This window comes from Martes martes (assembly GCF_963455335.1).
Source record: "Martes martes genome assembly, chromosome: 4".
In the NCBI taxonomy this organism is placed as follows: Eukaryota; Metazoa; Chordata; class Mammalia; order Carnivora; family Mustelidae; genus Martes; species Martes martes.
Window position 1 is genome coordinate 141849885 of NC_137891.1, and position 16856 is coordinate 141866740.

Sequence of the window (16856 nt, forward strand, 5' to 3'; positions counted from 1 at the left end):
TGCTAACCAAAGTAAAAAATAATAATAATAATAACTGGGTTGTGGTTTTTTTTTTTTTTTTTTTTTTTTTTCAGATTTTTTTTTAAAGATTTATTTGACAGAGATCACAAGTAGGCAGAGAGGCAGGCAGAGAGAGAGAGGAAGGGAAACAGGCTCCCTGCTGAGCAGAGAGCCCGATGCGGGGCTCGATCCCAGGACCCTGGGATCATGAACTGAGCCGAAGGCAGAGGCTTTAACCCACTGAGCCACCCAGGCGCCCCTTTTTTTTAGATTTTATTTATTTATTTGAAAGAGAGTGAGAGAGAGCATGAGATGGGAGAAGGTCAGAGGGAGAAGCAGACTCCCCATGGAGCTGGGAGCCCGATGAGAGAGTCAATCCGGGACTCCAGGATCATGACCTGAGCTGAAGGCAGTTGCTTAACCAACTGAGCCACCCAGGCACCCCAATAATAACTGTTTTTAAAAGAAATTAGTAAAACCATAAGGAAAAAACCCCACTATTATAGTTACTATTTACTGAGCACTTGTTAGGAGCCACAAACTGTGCTAGATGCTTTACAGCATTATCTCATTTAATCCTCACAACCATCTCTTACTTAGTTACAGGGGAACCTGGGGGGCTCAGTCAGTTAAGCATCCAACTCTTGATTGCAGCTCAGGTCATGGTCTCAAGGTTCTGAGGTGGAGCCCAGCATGTTAAGCCCTGTGTCGGGCTCCGCACTCAGCATGGAGTCTGCTTGCCCCTCCCCCTGCTCCTGCCTATACACTCTCCCTCCCTCTCTCTCTCTCTCTCTCTCTCTCAAGTAAAATCTTTTTTAAAAAGCACTTATATTTTACAGGCAAGAAATTAAAGCCTGGACAAGTGTAGCATCTTATCTTAGCGGACTCTGAACCACACTCTTTCACTTTAGGATTTACTCTGGTTTATGTATTTGACTTCATTATCTCCATCTAAGGCAGATCCTTATCTAATGCCTAAAACCGAACTTTCAAAATTTCCCAAAGTTTATTTTGCTAGGTTCTCTTTATGCTGGTATCACCCAACTTGAATATGTATAATGATTATCTGTGATTACAGACCAATAAGGAGAAAGCCAAAGGAAAGCGAACAAACTCTTGTCATCATAGTTTCATAAATGAACATTATTAACCTTCAAAACACAAAATCCCCCTGAGAAGGGGTTTATCTAATTCATTAATCTAATTCATAAATTCAGAATCATGAAAACTCCATTATATTGCCCTTATCTTTCTTAGGTCACAGCAGATTCAGCAAAACTTTGTTATAGATCAGAATTTGATAACCCTTTTTTTTTTTTAAAGATTTATTTATTTTAAAGACAGAGTGAGAACTGGGGGGAAGACAGAGGGAGAGGGAGATCTCTGGCAGATTCCCTGCTGAGCACGGAGGCTGACGCAAGGCTCAATCCTATGATCCTGAGATCCTGACTTGAGCTAAAATCAAGAGGCTGATGCTTAACTGACTGAGCCACCCAGGTGCCCCTGGCAACTTTTTAAAATTATTTTTAAAGACTTTAAAATTTACTAAATAGGGGCACCTGGGTGGCTCAGTGGGTTAAAGCCTCTGCCTTTGGCTCAGGTCATGATCCCAGGGTCCGGGGATCGAGCCCTGCATCGGGCGCTCTGCTCGGCAGGGAGCCTGCCTCCCCCTCTCTCTCTGCCTGCCTCTCTGCCTACTTGTGATTTCTGTCTGTCAAATAAATAAAAAAATCTTTAAAATTTACTAAGTAAAATTTACTAAGTAATCTACACCCAACATGGAGCTCAAACTTACAGGCCCCAGATCAAGAGTTGCATGCTCTACCAAATGAGTCAGCCGGGTGCCCCCAGAATTTGGTAACTTCTGAGCTCAAGGACACAGGGTAAACTTGGTTGGTATTCAAAGGCCTGTGCATGTGGTCCCCAAGTACTCCTTCCAACTGGGTTTCCTCCCCACATAAACCCTTTTTCCAACTATTCTGATCTACTCTTTCCCACTCAAACATGCCTGGCATTTCCCTCTCTTGTGTAGACTGTTTCCTCCATCTCCGACGCCCTTTGATTCTGCTCAGCCAAATCAATCTACCTGCTGTGATCCAGCTGAGTGTCAATCTCTCTCCCACCCTTCCCATCACTTACCTCATTATCACGGGGATCTGACCCACTCATTTACCACTCACTGAATATTCATTCATACTAAATACGCCGTCGGCAGAGCTAGTTAAATCCTACTAACATAAGTTTTCTGAGGATAGACACTCGTGTTTTAGATTCTCTTTTGAAACTAGCAAGTCAGATGTGAAAATATCTATTTCTTAATGTCAAAATCGTGGGTGTCTCTCCTAGTAAATCAGGTACCATTAAAAATGCTGCTTAGGGACGCCTGGGTAGCTCAGTTGGTTAAGCATCTGCCTTCCACTCAGGTCATGATCCCAGGGTCCTGGGATCCAGTCCCACATCTGGCTCCTAGCTCAGCAGGGAGCCTGTTTCTCCCTCCCCTCCCCCTACTCATGTGTACATGTGCACGTTCGCTCTCTGACAAATAAATAAATAAAATCTTGAAAAAAAAAATAAAAATGTTGCTTATACATCCTGGGGTACCTGGTGGCTCAGTCAGTTGAGTGTCTGACACTTGATTTCAGCTCAAATCATGATCTCAGGGTCATAGGATTGAGCCCCACATTGGGCTTGCAATGGGCATGGAGCCTGTTTAGAATTTTCTCTCTCCCTCCTCCTGCCCCCTCATTTGCTCTCGTGCTCTTTCTCTTTAGAAAAAATAAAAAATAAAAATGTTGCTTATACACCCTTTTTTTAATATTAGGAAAGACTTATTATGTTGAGCTAAGGATAGAAAATTATATATGCTCCATGACCTTGTTTTTATAAAAAGAAAACATTCTGAAGTATTTCCTAGTTATCTTAGGGTAGTCAAAGTCCTAGAGTCCGCTTATTATATTTCTATATTTTGTAATTTTCTATTATATGTATGTATTACTTTTATAATTTTGAGGTATATATTTTGTAAATTGAGAATGTTGCTTGTGAACCTTTCCTGAGTCCTACATTTCTTTTTAAATGTAACCACTATGGACGATACTAGAAATTACTTCCTTTTTCCACCTCCAATGTCCTTCTTTCTCTGACTTCTTTACCTAAATTCCTATTCACAGCTTGTTCATTAAGGAAAACTTCTTAATTAATCCCAAATGAATGAGATGTTCTTGACTCTTTTCAACCCTGATGTAACTCATTTTGTGTAAGTTCTTAATTTACTCACGTTCAAATCTTCTATTTTCTGAAAATCAATCTATTTTAATCCACCTTCCCCCCTTACCCAATAGACTACCAGGACACTGCATTTCCTTCCAGTTAGTATCTGCTCAGGGAATATAACCTCAACCCCAGATAAACAAATTGTAGAGAAGAGAAATCTCCTGCAAAATATGATTTTGATGCATTCTTAAGTTGAACAGAATTAGTTTTACTGCTACTTTTATAATTTAACTCCCACATGCTATTTATATATATTGAATTCATATCTTTCATTTAAGGGGAGACAACTTCCTGTCTCTCTATTGCAACTTTCGAAAATAATGGATTCTATTACTCTGAGAGATAACGGTCCTAGGTAAGCTCCTAAAATAACACAGTTCTATGTGGAAAGTCCTCAGGAGGAAAGAACTGATCATGAAAACCGTTTAACATGATCTAGAAGGTCAGGTATCACCGAACCCACCTGTTTCCAGTTCTTTCTCGTACTCTCTTGCACTAAGCTCCCACAGCAGGTAAGTATCAGCCTCACTCCAAGAATAGGAGCTGTGTTCCTTCTCCCCATAAGACTACTGCTTAAGACAGTCTCTTTATTCCTGACACCTTCTGCTCTTTGCAGACTCCATTGTCTCAAGCTTCCCTCTAAGCACTGCTGTCTCTGGGAAGCCACCTGACTGCTTAGCCTTGGCCAAGGATCTTTACACACTAACATATCAAACTTCTCTTTTTGAAAATGCTCACCTCAATCTGTAACTACAGACTTAGTACAGAATACCTCAGACATAAGGACTGACCACAAAAATGTTGCACAACATTGAAGATACACTAAAAACTACTGAATTGTACACATTAAAATGCTGACATTTATGGTATGTGAACTGTATACCAATAATAATTTTTAAGTTAAAAAAAAACAGAATGGAAAGTTGGGACAATAGAAGTTAATTAGGCTTTTTGTCAAGGGACAGAATAGCCTCAAGTAAACTAAAGGTAAGTGACCCTAAGTCTGGACTCACCTAGGTTGCTTAGGTTTGCCAGAATAGCCCTACTCTATACCTGCTATCTCAGGGTCATTAACAGAATCCCCCCTCAGTCCCAAAACCCTCCCAACATGGACAGTAAACCATATAGTTATCTTAACTATGTATACCCAATCTCCAGGAACAGAATTTCATAAATACATCTGACCACTGTTAAGATTCTTCAGAACATACTTGAAGAAATGCTGCAGTGAAATGGCAGAATAAAAGTTGCAAAAGTCATGGAAACCCATTATTTCTGAATTTTCAGGTGCAGAGCCTAGAACTGATCCCTCATGAATGGAGAATGTGAATTCGAGAGGTTTTTTTTTTTTAATAACAGAACCACTACCGTTGCTATTATTTTAACAGGCAGCAGCCACGTAATGAAGTGTGCCTGTTAAATGAGTAATAAACAAAAGACCTGAAATCAAATAGAGAAAGAATATAAGGCTTGAACATACCCCTTAAAATGCAAAAACAATGGCTCAGTGCAACAGGGGGGAATCACACAGATTTGAGGAGGCTTTTAAATGACAAGAGAAATAATGAACAGTGTGATATTAGCACCAAAATAGTTGTTATAATTTTAAGTTTAATAAACCACACAGTATACAGAATGTGAATTTCAGTATTTCCATGTTACTGATCAGACGTAGCTAAAATACCACATCTGACTGTGGGAGAGTATGGCAGAACAGAAAGCACACTAGCTTGGCCGTCAGATTGTCATGGAATCGTATCACGGCTCACAGTTCCAGCATCAGTAGCTCTGTGACTACAGGAAAAGCACTGGACCTCTCTGAACTCAGCCTTCTCACCTTCGGAACAGGATAATGGCACTACTAGCTAGATGGCCACCACAAGTGCATGTGGGAATATCTGCTCAAGGCCTGACAAACGCATGTGGAAAGGGAACATGTTAGCTGCTACGGTTAACTGCTTTTATTACTAGTTTCTTACTCTCTTCAGAATAGCGTTTTCAGAACTGTCAAAGAAAAGATTAGCAAAATGCAAAAGGAAACATCCCCTTCACCTGTCTACTACACTCCCCGGCTGTACTTCCTTCACAAAGATATCAACTTGTCCCAGACTATGACTTCTCAGGGTCACCACACTGAATCCAAGGCCTCCAGATGAAGGGCGTTCTATATCGATATATTCAATTTGCCGGCCCTAAAGAAGGGGGATTAAAAAAAAAAAGTCAATGAAGCAGATCTACCCAACCGTACCCTTTCCAAAGAACTGAAATTGCTATTTTTGTGAGCAACACAAAAAACAGCTTCTCCTAAGTCATCTCTGTCCAAAAAAACTTAGCATTTCAGCAATAAATTATTTCTGGAAATCCTCTTACTTGATTATTTTCAGTAGGACGTAAGAGGGAGCGTGCAGTGTTCTGCAACCTCAGGGAATCAGAGAGGAATTTTCACACTTCATTCACATTATGAGATGAAGCCCAAACTGGGTGAAAACTCCTGAGAAAAACAACTTTTTCCAAAGTAAGTTCTAAATTACTTTTTACACTGCATTTCTCTACATTCTCCTCGTGCAAAAAACATTTTTAAATGAAGAAAGCAAAACAGATATCAAAAATACGCTAGTGTTCAGCCTAAGTTAGAACCAGCTGCATTTGTTAGGATCCTGTTTTTAATTTTATTGTGATGAATTACTATTCCATTTTATTAGGTTAATTCAAAAGATTACGGAAAGGCCCCCACTCAAATGGGCTGTATGTGTAATGAACAAATATTTGATTGCTTTAAGATAACTGCACTTATGACATGAGAACTTCATAAATGTAATCACATAACAAAAGCATCACATAAAAATAATTATTAGTCAAATGAAGAGGATAGACTTATAAAGTCAAAAAAGGAATTAGTATAGATTATTTAAATATTATATCTTAAACAGATTCTTTTTGATCTTAAAACTCGACTTTCATTTTTTAAAGACACCCATTAGAAGATGAGTTGAACAAACACAAAACTAACACATCCAAAAATTCAACTATTTAATTTTTACTAGGTATTAGGGATAAAACTGGATTACTCTCTCAAATGTTTCCTGAGATTTCCCAAATCATATTAACTCTAACTCCCATTAATTCTGTTTTGGTAAAAAATTAAAAACAGTTTCAAAGGAAATTCTATCACTTCTTGTAGACATCAATTTTCCTGTGATCAAAATCATAATCTTTCTTTTCAAGTCCAGATATGTGTCAAATTGGAGTAATTATCTAAAAACTCCTTACCACATACAGATATTTTCCTTGAGTAATTTTAAGCCAATAAATTTCTAATACACAGGTTAGAAATAGTACCAATCTCTCCTAACAAAATAAAAATGTGAGCAAACCACACAGAGTAGCAAATTTTAAGGCAAAAAGAGAGTATTCTTCTTTTTAATGAGAGAGTATTGTTTTCTTTTTAACCTATAACAGGAGAAATATAGCTAAATAGTCCCATGACAAGATATAACTTTACCTGAGCCATCTGTTGAATGACTGAGTTAAAGTCTTCATTTGCCGACTTAGGAGTCCAAGGAAATAACCCAGAGACAGTCAAGTTATTAGAGGGTCTTTGGGCATTCCCATTAGGAATGGCACCATCTGTAAACACTAATAAACCTTTCCTAGAAAAATCAAAGTTGGCTGAACAATCTGAGGGTATGTGGCTGAGCTGTTGAAGAGAAAAACAAAAGAGGATCATTAGCAGAAACCTACAGAAAATAAATTATTTCTACTTATTAAATATTCTGTTTTACGCATTACATGTATAATTTGCAAATTAAATATTTAGACATGAGAAAAATAAGACACAGATATGTGAATCTGTGTGTTAGGCTACAAATCGTTTCATTTAGTATTACACAGAATATTTAATAGGTTAAAATGTATTGCTTCCTGCAGCTCAGTCCATGGAGTGTCTGACTTTTGGTTTTGGCTAAGGTCAAGATCTCAGAGTTGTGAGATCACAGAGTCTGCTTAAGACTCTCTCCCTCTCCTCTCCTTCTCCCTCTGACCTTTCCCAGCTAATGTGCTCTCTCTCTCTCTAAAATAAATAAATCTTGGGGTGCCTGGGTGGCTCGGTGTTAAGTGTCTGCCTTCGGCTCAGGTCACGATCCCAGGGTCCTGGGATTGAGCCCCGCCTATTTAAATAAGTACAAATTATATTCCAAAACCAAACACAACATTTATCATGAACATTTTAAGTAGGCTTTATGCCCAACGTGGGGCTTGAACTCAAGACCCCAACATAAACAGTCACATACTCTACAGAGTGGGCCAGCCAGGAAACCCCCATAAATATTCCTAAACTATCCACGCCAGTGCTACCTACAGTTCACAAGTCCCAGTACAGTCTTCTTGCTGAATTAAGTGCACTTAGAGTTTGTCCGTCTCTGTCTCCTTCCATGTTTCTTTGCTGGTTTGAATATACCAACATGTAAAACCCTGATGAGTAACTTACTTGCCCTTTCAGTTGCCTGATGGACTGCTGAAGTGTGAGTATCTGATTGAAGAGAGGGCTCTTTAGTGTCTCATAAAACAGAGAGAGCTTCTCATTCTGTGATGTGTCTCCCTTCTCCTGCAGTTTCATTTTTAGGCGATCAAGAACTTGTAGGACCTGCAGTTTATCTTGTTTGAAGAAGGATAATCAGAGCACAAGTTAATCCCATTGTACCTTCCATTTCTGAATCAGTAATAAATTTACTGATAGAAGTACATATCTAGTATACCTGGAGCGGGATTTTCAGGCATTTTGAACAATTGTCTTCAATCCCTTTTAAAGAAACCTAAAGAAAAATTTTAAAACACAAAAGATGATTTTCCATTAGTGTATACTCGTCTATAGTTCTGTAAAAAAATTATAGAAAATCTCAAGAACATGCTTCATCAAAAGGCTTCACTCAAATTCAAATTAAAACTAGAGTAACCCACTAGGTTGCCTCAAACTAGAAAGATAAACACACAATTTGCTGAGTGTTGATGAAAACATGAAGCAACTGGAACTCTCAACATCACTAGTAGAAACGCAAAATGGCACGTGCACTTTGAAAAGTTGTCTGATAGTTTCTTACAGAGTTAAAAATACACTTACCGTATGACTCAGCACTTCTACTCCTAAATCCTTATGAAGAAAAGTGAAAATACAAACTCACAAAAGACCTATACATGAATATTGGTAGCATTTTTATTTATAGAATGTAAACAGAATTCTCGGGAATGAAAGCGAAAAACAACTACAAATATACAAAACACGGATTGATCTCAAAAATACTACGTTGAGGGAAAGAAACCAAATAAAAAAAGGTTACAGACTGTATGATTCCATCCACAAGAAGTTCAATCTATAGTTATAGATTAGTTTACCTGGGCAGGGTAGAAAGGAGCTGACTGGAAAAGGATTTGAAGGAGTTTTTTGGGATGATGGAAATGTTCTAAGTTTTGAATGGGGTACTTTCTGTTTATACAGATGTATACATTTGTCCAAATTCATTGACTTACATATTTTAAATCAGTATTTTTTGTACACAAATTACAAATTATACTTAAAGTTGATTTTGTGTATTAAAAAAAATAAATAAATAAATAAAGGATCCTGGGCTGGAAAAGAACATCTACATTAAGAGGTGAAGAAGATTTTGGAGAGATTAGGGGGAAAAAAAACCCTAAGCAGCACAGACAGTCCCAGATTCCTACTAGTCATCTGAGTCTCCAAAAGGTAATCACCCAACATATTAGCATTATCTGTATTTTTAATTCCAGTGATTTGTTCAAACTAACCTAAAATGTAATATGATCACAACTCAAAATTCCAGCAAACCCTCTGCGAGGACCAAACTGGTACTTTCACAGTGGTCATTTATACTAATGGTATACCAGGTTGTAGTGAACCATCAAAGAAACAGGAGTACTATACGGTGAAAATTCTCTTACATCAACTCTGCATACAGTTGCTGAATGAGGTCTTCATCTTCTAGTTCAAGGTCACTAAGTAGGAAAGGGTATTAAAACCCAGTAACGGATGCCATCTGCATTGATAAAAGGTCCATGTATTCCATCCAAATGTTCACTGAACTGCTGAACAGACAGAACCGCTACTGATGAGCTCAGCGTCTCAACTGTGCAAACTTTACAACTACCCATTGACAGGTAACAGTAACAAAAGACCGTTACAATGGCACTATCCTTTTCTATAGTAGCCTAAGGTCCGAGAGGATTGACAAGAGCAGCTCTGTCTGTGGTCATTAAGAGATCAACCTCTCTGAAAGAAAGAATGCAAGCTAAAACTAGGAGATGCAATTTTTTTACTCTCAGACTGGCAATTTTTAAAAATTAATAATAGCATGTATTCTAGAGGTCATGAGAAAACAAGTGGGAATATAAATTTGCACAATCTTTTAGGAGGGCAACTTTAGCAATAGCTATCCATACATTAAATTTGCATTCTCTTTTACCCAGAAGAGCTACTTCTGAGGGTCTCCCTAAAAGAAATACTTGTAAAAGGGCACACAGATGTATTGTACAAGGATATTTACTTCATTGTTATGAACAAAACTCAAGGAAAAATTAATCTGGCAAAAGCAATCAGGCATTCTAATAAAGTAGGTCTGAATCCACTGAAATGAGAAGGGGAGGGAATCAGTTAGCGGGTAAGCCTGTGGCTCCCTCCTTCAGGGAAGGATTCCCAGCTTGATAACCAGAACCCCTTGCAAACACCCTAAAGGTTTTTGATAGGTAACAGCCCCTCATTTTTAAGTGTCAGGAAATGTCTTAATTGCTTTTTGTAAATAATCTGAAAATGGATGGATTTATGGGTCATGGCTAGAAGATACATAGACATTTTCTATTTGTGTAACTAATGGAGTATAAAACTCAGGATTCCCCAAACACAAAAGGTTTCCTTTGAGAAAAACATTTCTATATATATTATTGAGAACCTATCTAGTAACCCAAAACAAAAATGTGTCCTAAGGTTGAATTTTACTCCCAAAAGCAAATTAAAAATTGTGGTTAAAGTCTGTCAGAAATATATTTATAAATGACTTAATGTCAACCTACACGTAACTAGGTATTTTAAGTGTGTCGATAATGTCCTAAGAAGAAAAGTGCCATTTTTCGGCTGGGTACTCCTCTAGCAAGGAATGTCTGTCCCTACCTCCTGCCTGTAACCACTGAATCATGAGTATGGTTTGGTGCTCATTCAGTGAGGTCTGATCTCATTCACATGAGAATGCTTTGACAACTCAATCCTCTATGTTAACACAAGGACATTATCTAACAGGCACAACTGAATAGGGAAAAGAGCAAGTTTCAGGGTATGTGCATTATTTGCTTTTTATAAGAAAAAAATATGTATGTGTGTAGGTTTCTAGATTGAGAAAGATAATTTCACAGTAATTAACTTCTGGAAAGTAGGGCGCCTGGGTGGCTCAGTTGTTTAAGCGACTGCCTTCAGCTCATGGTCATGATCCTGGGGTCCTGGGATCGAGTCTCGAATTGGGCTCCCTGCTCAGTGGGGAGTCTGCTTCTCTGACTCTACCCCCTCCTGTGTACTCTCTCTCTCTCTCTAAAATAAATAAATAAAATTTTAATTTAAAAAAATTCTAGAAAGTAGAAATGGGGATAGGAGATTTTTAAAAAATTACTTTAACTTTACAGATTTTAGTGCTGCTTGAATTTTATTTTAAAAGCATGTCTTATTTTGTAACTTAAAAACTAAAAAAGGCAAAAAGATAATGGCTGAGAAGGTCTAATGAGAGAGCAAGCAGATACAAAGATAATGACTACACAATAGGATAATTATATTCTAAGGCATAACCATCAATTGCAGTGGTATGGGCCATGGGCTAAGTGAAATCACTAAGGGAGACGGACTAAATCTGCGTGGGGATGTTTGGAACACTGGCAAGAGAACACATCAGAAACTTCTCTCGCAAAAGAGAAAGAATGTGGTGTAAAAGGAGTGGTCATTTGCCCTCATTTGCCTACAACAACCTCAGATTACCCAGCATCGTTATGGATGCTGTTCCATTTCACTCCCAAAACTGTTGCAGTTACGAATGGATAGAAAAGAAGAGGCATATACATATAACAGGTATTATTCAGCCATAAAAAAAGAATGAGACCTTGCCATCTGCAACAACATGGATGGACCTATAGGGAATCATGCTAAGTGAAACAAAACAAAGACAAATACCATATGATTTCACTCGTTTGTGGAATCTAAAAAACAAAACAATGAGTACTCCAAAAAAAAAAAAAATCTCTTAAATACAGAGAACTGATGGTTGCTAGAAAGGAGGTGGGTAGAGGGATGGTTGAAACAGATAAAGCTGATTAACAGGTACAAACTTCCAGTTATAAAATTTTTTTTATTTTTTATTTTTTATTAATTATTTTTATTAACATAGAATATATTATTTGCCCCAGGGGTACAGGTCTGTGAATCATCAGGCTTACACACTTCACAGCACTCACCATAGCACATAGCCTCCCCAATGTCTATAACCCAGTCACCCTCTCCACAACTCCCCTCCCCTCAGCAACCACAGTTTGTTTTGTGAGATTAAGAGTCTTTTATGGTTTGTCTTCAAATTTAAAAAAATTTTTAAGTGTCACAGTTTGAATGACATGTAGGGCTACCCTGGGTAAGTGGTTCTCAAATTTTAGCATGCATCAGCATTAACAGGAAGGCTTGTACAAATAAAAGTTGCCAGGGCCCACCCCCCAGAGTTTTTTGTTTGTTTTCATTTTTTATTTGACAGAGAGAGATCACAAGCAGGCAGAGAGACAGGCAGAGAGAAGGGGAAGCAAGTTCCCTGCTGAGCAGAGAGCCCGATGCAGGACTCAATCCCAGGACCCGAGACCATGACTGGAGCAGAAGGCAGAGGCCCTAACTAACCCACTGCGCCACCCACCCGCCCACCTCCCACCCCCAGCCGGAGTTTTTGATTCTGCAGGTCTGAGGTGAACCAGAGAATCTGCATTTCTAACAAGTTCCCATGTGATCCTGACACTGCTAGCCCACAGACCACATTTTGAGAACTACTATACACAGGTGTAAAAGCTCATGAATTTCTATGACAGTATTAATTAGCTTTAAATGACCTAGGTCTCTGAAAATAGGACCAAAAAAAAAGTGTTGTTTTTGTGTTTGTGTGTGGGTTTTTTGTTTTTGTTTTGTTCGTTTGTTTTTCTGCTGCAAGTGTAGACTGCAAATTGATGCTTGGCTCACAAAGAGGTAAGTCCCAAAATTGGGAATAAGCATTTAGAAACCACATAATGTGGCAGAGTAATGTTGATCTATCCAATTTAGTAATAAAACCTTGACTTACTTTTTCTTTTTTTAATTTCATTTTTCTAACAATTCCTTTTTCTGATAACTGATTACAAAATACTGATTACAAAAATATCAGTCCTTGGAAGACTGTGGGTGCAGGGGAACCCTGATCTCTTACCCCTGACAGCTTAAGAAGCACAGACTTAAATAGACTTTGAGAGGGTCCTTGTAAATAATGCGAAGTAGACTGGTCTTTATCCTGTAACCAACAGGAAGTAATTAAAGGCTTTTAAGTTGGGAGGTATTGAGTCCAGATTTCTATTTAAAAAGGTAATTCTGGTAACAGGATAGATTAGTGGCCTTCAAACATTTTTAAACACACATTCCCATCAGTGAGAATATGGTGACCATTCACCTTATTTTTTATAATTATATACACATACAATTATTTACATGTCATGTATTTTAAACTATACATAAAATTTAAAATGTCATGACAGTAAGACAGAAACACTAAAAAGCAAGGTTTTATGTCCTCTTCCTACCGTCCCAATGGATCCTTCTGTACATTTTGGAAACCACGGTGGTGGAGTATCCCTCAGTAAGGGTTAAAAGAAACTGGTTGGCAATTTAACCTTCTGACTCATACTTAATAAGGGCTAAACCCTGTCCACCATGCAGGCATGGAAAATTACTACAGTCCACGGTGTTAGGTAATATCTAGGGAAGAGGACTAAAGCCTTAAAAATATGAGGACAGAAGGGAGAAATATAGTAATTCTACAGCTCAACAACCAGTAAGCAGCACACAGGCTAAAATCTTCAACCAAGCCACCTTGAACTATTTGACTAGACTAACAAACAGGGCTTACAGCAAGGAATCTCAAGTTTGTTTAAACGTCGTAAAGCGGAGTCTAACTTGTCAGGGATGGGCCACCTAGATCGGTCATAGATGATATTAAAATGCCACCATGTGCCGCTGTCCTCACAGTGCTACGGCCTCCAGAGAAAGCGTAGTTATTATGCTCAGTGGCTTCCACTCCATCATTGATCAAGACAGTCTGAGCCATGAATTTTTCATGCCTGGTTCACTGTAGGATTTGACTGAAGGAAATTATTATAATATTGTGGCTTTTCTTTATATCCAGGCCTTTAGCCATTACCAATTAATGGAATATATGAAAAAAAAAGAAGCTGATGCAGAGATAGAAATTTAACTTGATTTAAATTTCTAGGTGGAGGAAACTTACTGAATAGATTTATTAACCTCCTCCGTTCAAGAATTTAAGCAAACTAAGACCCTGAGAAACATACTTTTCAGATTCCCAATAGCTCACAAAATAGAACACCCCAAGACACCTTATACTCCTATCTTGAAAATTTGGGAGAAAAAGACCACTGGCAATCAGTTTGGCAAAGTACAGGTATTCAGCCTCTAAATGCAGATATGAATTGGGAGATCACATACTCCTCACTGGGAATTCCCCAGAGCCAGAGGCAACGAGGGAGTTTGAACAATCTGAAAGCTATTAACTATAAATGAAGTCACGATTTCAGAAGTTATTCAAAAATATAAGTCCACAAACAACTTAAAGTTTCTTTTTTTTTTTTTTAAGAGAGATTTTATTTATTTTCGCAAGAGAGAAAGTGAGCTCCAGCAAGAGGATGAGGGGCAGTAGGGGAGGTAAGGGAAGAGGGAGAAGCAGACTCCCTGCAGAGTAGGAAGCCCAACACGGGATTCAATCCCAGGACTCTGGGATCATGACCTGAGCTGAAGGCAGACACTTAGCAGACTGAGCCACGCAGACGCCCAACAACTTACAGTTTCTACTGCTTCCTTTGAAGTGAAAAGCTCAGGTTGTATCTAATTATCACGCCTTTGTCCCCAAAGGTCAGCATTTGTGAGGTAGCAATTAAATGGGAAACAAACTCTCCTAGCCAAAGTAAACACATCTGCTACCATGCTAATACAGATTCAAGACAGTTGTCACAGTCTTGTGTCCTTATCAAATGACAAGGCCTTTCGTAATCCCTGAGATACAAAAGATAATATACTGCCAAACCACTACATTCCTGGAATTTTGGGAACATATATGATTCCAGAACAACCCTGATATTTTGGGGGCCATATGCTTAAGCCATAACCAATGCTTAATTAAGTGCACTTAATGCTAGATATTCAGGACATGTTGAAATTGAAAATGAAAGATACTGTGTTAAACTCAGAATCAGAACTGAAAATTGAGTCAGTTCTTCACAATAATTCAGTTGGCTAAATACTAATTCTTTTTGAACTATTCAAAGTTAATCAATGCATATCAATATTTTGCCTGTGACTTGGCCACTGAGTGAGAACAAAGTTAAACTGTTTCATGGTATGCTTTTGTATTTCTGTTGGCTGCAGTTTTCTCTAATTATGGACAAAAAAACAAAAACAAAAACAAAAAACCCAAATATGGGCAATTTTCACGTTAGGGATCTCTGTGTAGCCAGTCCCTCACTGAAAGGGCCCAGGCATTCATAAATGATTAGTTTCCACCTCAAATATTCTGTTCAATGCTCTCCACACAGTAGGCTGTATGCCCTTCTCTTCAGAAATATGGTGATGGCATTTTCGCCATGCTTGTGGTATTCAAAAACAATCCTAGCAAATTGTGAAATACACCAAACTAGGCTTCCCATCAATGTTCACCCTCCTCTCCTTCCTCCTGACCTTCTCCCCCAGACCATTTAATCTGTTAATAAATCACATAATTCACTTTTTGGTGTCTACTACGCACCAAATGCAAGGACATTCTGTAAAACATCTCATTTATCTTAACAAGGTAGTATTATCACCCCCATTTTGCAGATGCAGGGAACTTGCTACAATTTCCAAAAAACAAGGAGAAATTTCACCTTGGGAGGAGGGAAAGTCAACTGTTAATGACTTTAAAAATGAGAGCCGGCTATATTTCACATTTTCAACAGCGAGAGAGTGTTTGTCAACCTAACCCTCAATATCCACTTAATTCACCTCTCTCTCCTACCACACTCTTGTCCTGGAGCTTCATTAGAACTCCAGAAAGTAACTCCAAGGGGACTGACTGCCCTTTTCAAGGCAGGGGCCTTACCCAGACCCTATTGTCAAAGTCACGCCCATCTATTAGGCATTAAAGCTAAATGAAAACAGGTCTGCCCCTGAAAGCTACCTACTAACCAGGCAAGATGTGCAGAGCACCAAAACAGAGGGCAGGACTTTTGGTTCTGTTTTTGTTTTTAAGAGTAAGACCAACATGAGAGAATGCTCATCTCACGGAGAGTTTACTTTTTCTTTCTTTGTAAGTTTATTTAATCAATCTCTACACCTAACATGGGGCCTGAACTCACAACTCCAAAATCAAGAGTCGTATGCTCCTCCAACTGAGGCAACCAGGTGCCCCTTACGAACTTCTTTTAATCTGAAGGCAGCTCCATAAATCCACATCATCAATATACAGATAATCCAAATCTGAAATTCTTAAAATACAAACTACCTTTGTTTATAATAGTGTTGTTCAACATGTTTTTAAACTATATAAGTGATCATACTATATATCCTTCAGCAATTTGTTTTACCTTATCTTTACAGTTTTACGATTAGCATGAGAATATAGGATATATGCAGCTTCTCTTCATTCACTGTAACAACTAAATAGTAGTATTCCACTGTAGGAATCCATGATTTTCCCCCCAATCTTCCCGCGAATAAGCATTTAGATTGTTTCCTATTGGTCACAAACACAAAAACAGGATTAGAATGAAATACCTACTTCATTAATCTACTGTTTTCCAGTTGATTCAATCAGCAATTCATAAAATAAGTAAGATTCTATAGCCTAGGAACTTTGAAATCCTGGAGACCGGGGATCTACAGCTGGCACCAGCTCTGTGTTCTTGCACCAATTGTTTAAATTTCCCTTTACCTCAGATTTCTCAGTTGTAAAATAGAGTTAATGAAAATTACTACATATTTACCGTTGAAAGGAAGAAATAAGGTATTGGAAAACATGCATTCTAGCACACAGTGTACCTTCAATACAGAGTAGCTACTATTGTTATCAACAACCTCTCCTGGGGTGCCTGGGTGGCTCCACTGGGGGGTCTCCCTTCCACTAGGTCAGGATCCCAGGGTCCTGGGCTTGAGCTCCAGATCACATCAGGCTGTGTGCTTGGCAGGAAGCCCGCTTCTCCCTCTCCCACTCCCCCTGCTTGTGTTCCCTGTCTCTTGGTATCTCTCTCTGTCAATAAACAACCACCACCAC

The 16856-nt window shown here is 38.5% G+C and overlaps 1 protein-coding gene across 1 annotated transcript in view; it reads right to left on the reverse strand.

Annotated features, from left to right (window-relative positions):
• PATJ (PATJ crumbs cell polarity complex component) overlaps positions 1–16856 on the reverse strand; it is a 362352-nt gene that overhangs the window by 342239 nt on the left and 3257 nt on the right. The window contains exons 2-5 of the mRNA XM_080800388.1: positions 8028–8084; positions 7760–7926; positions 6776–6970; positions 5326–5465 (exon numbers count right to left, since the gene is read on the reverse strand). Coding sequence (XP_080656514.1) covers positions 5326–5465; positions 6776–6970; positions 7760–7926; positions 8028–8049 — 524 coding nt within the window. The 5' untranslated portion in view covers positions 8050–8084. The remainder of the gene's footprint in view (positions 1–5325; positions 5466–6775; positions 6971–7759; positions 7927–8027; positions 8085–16856) is intronic.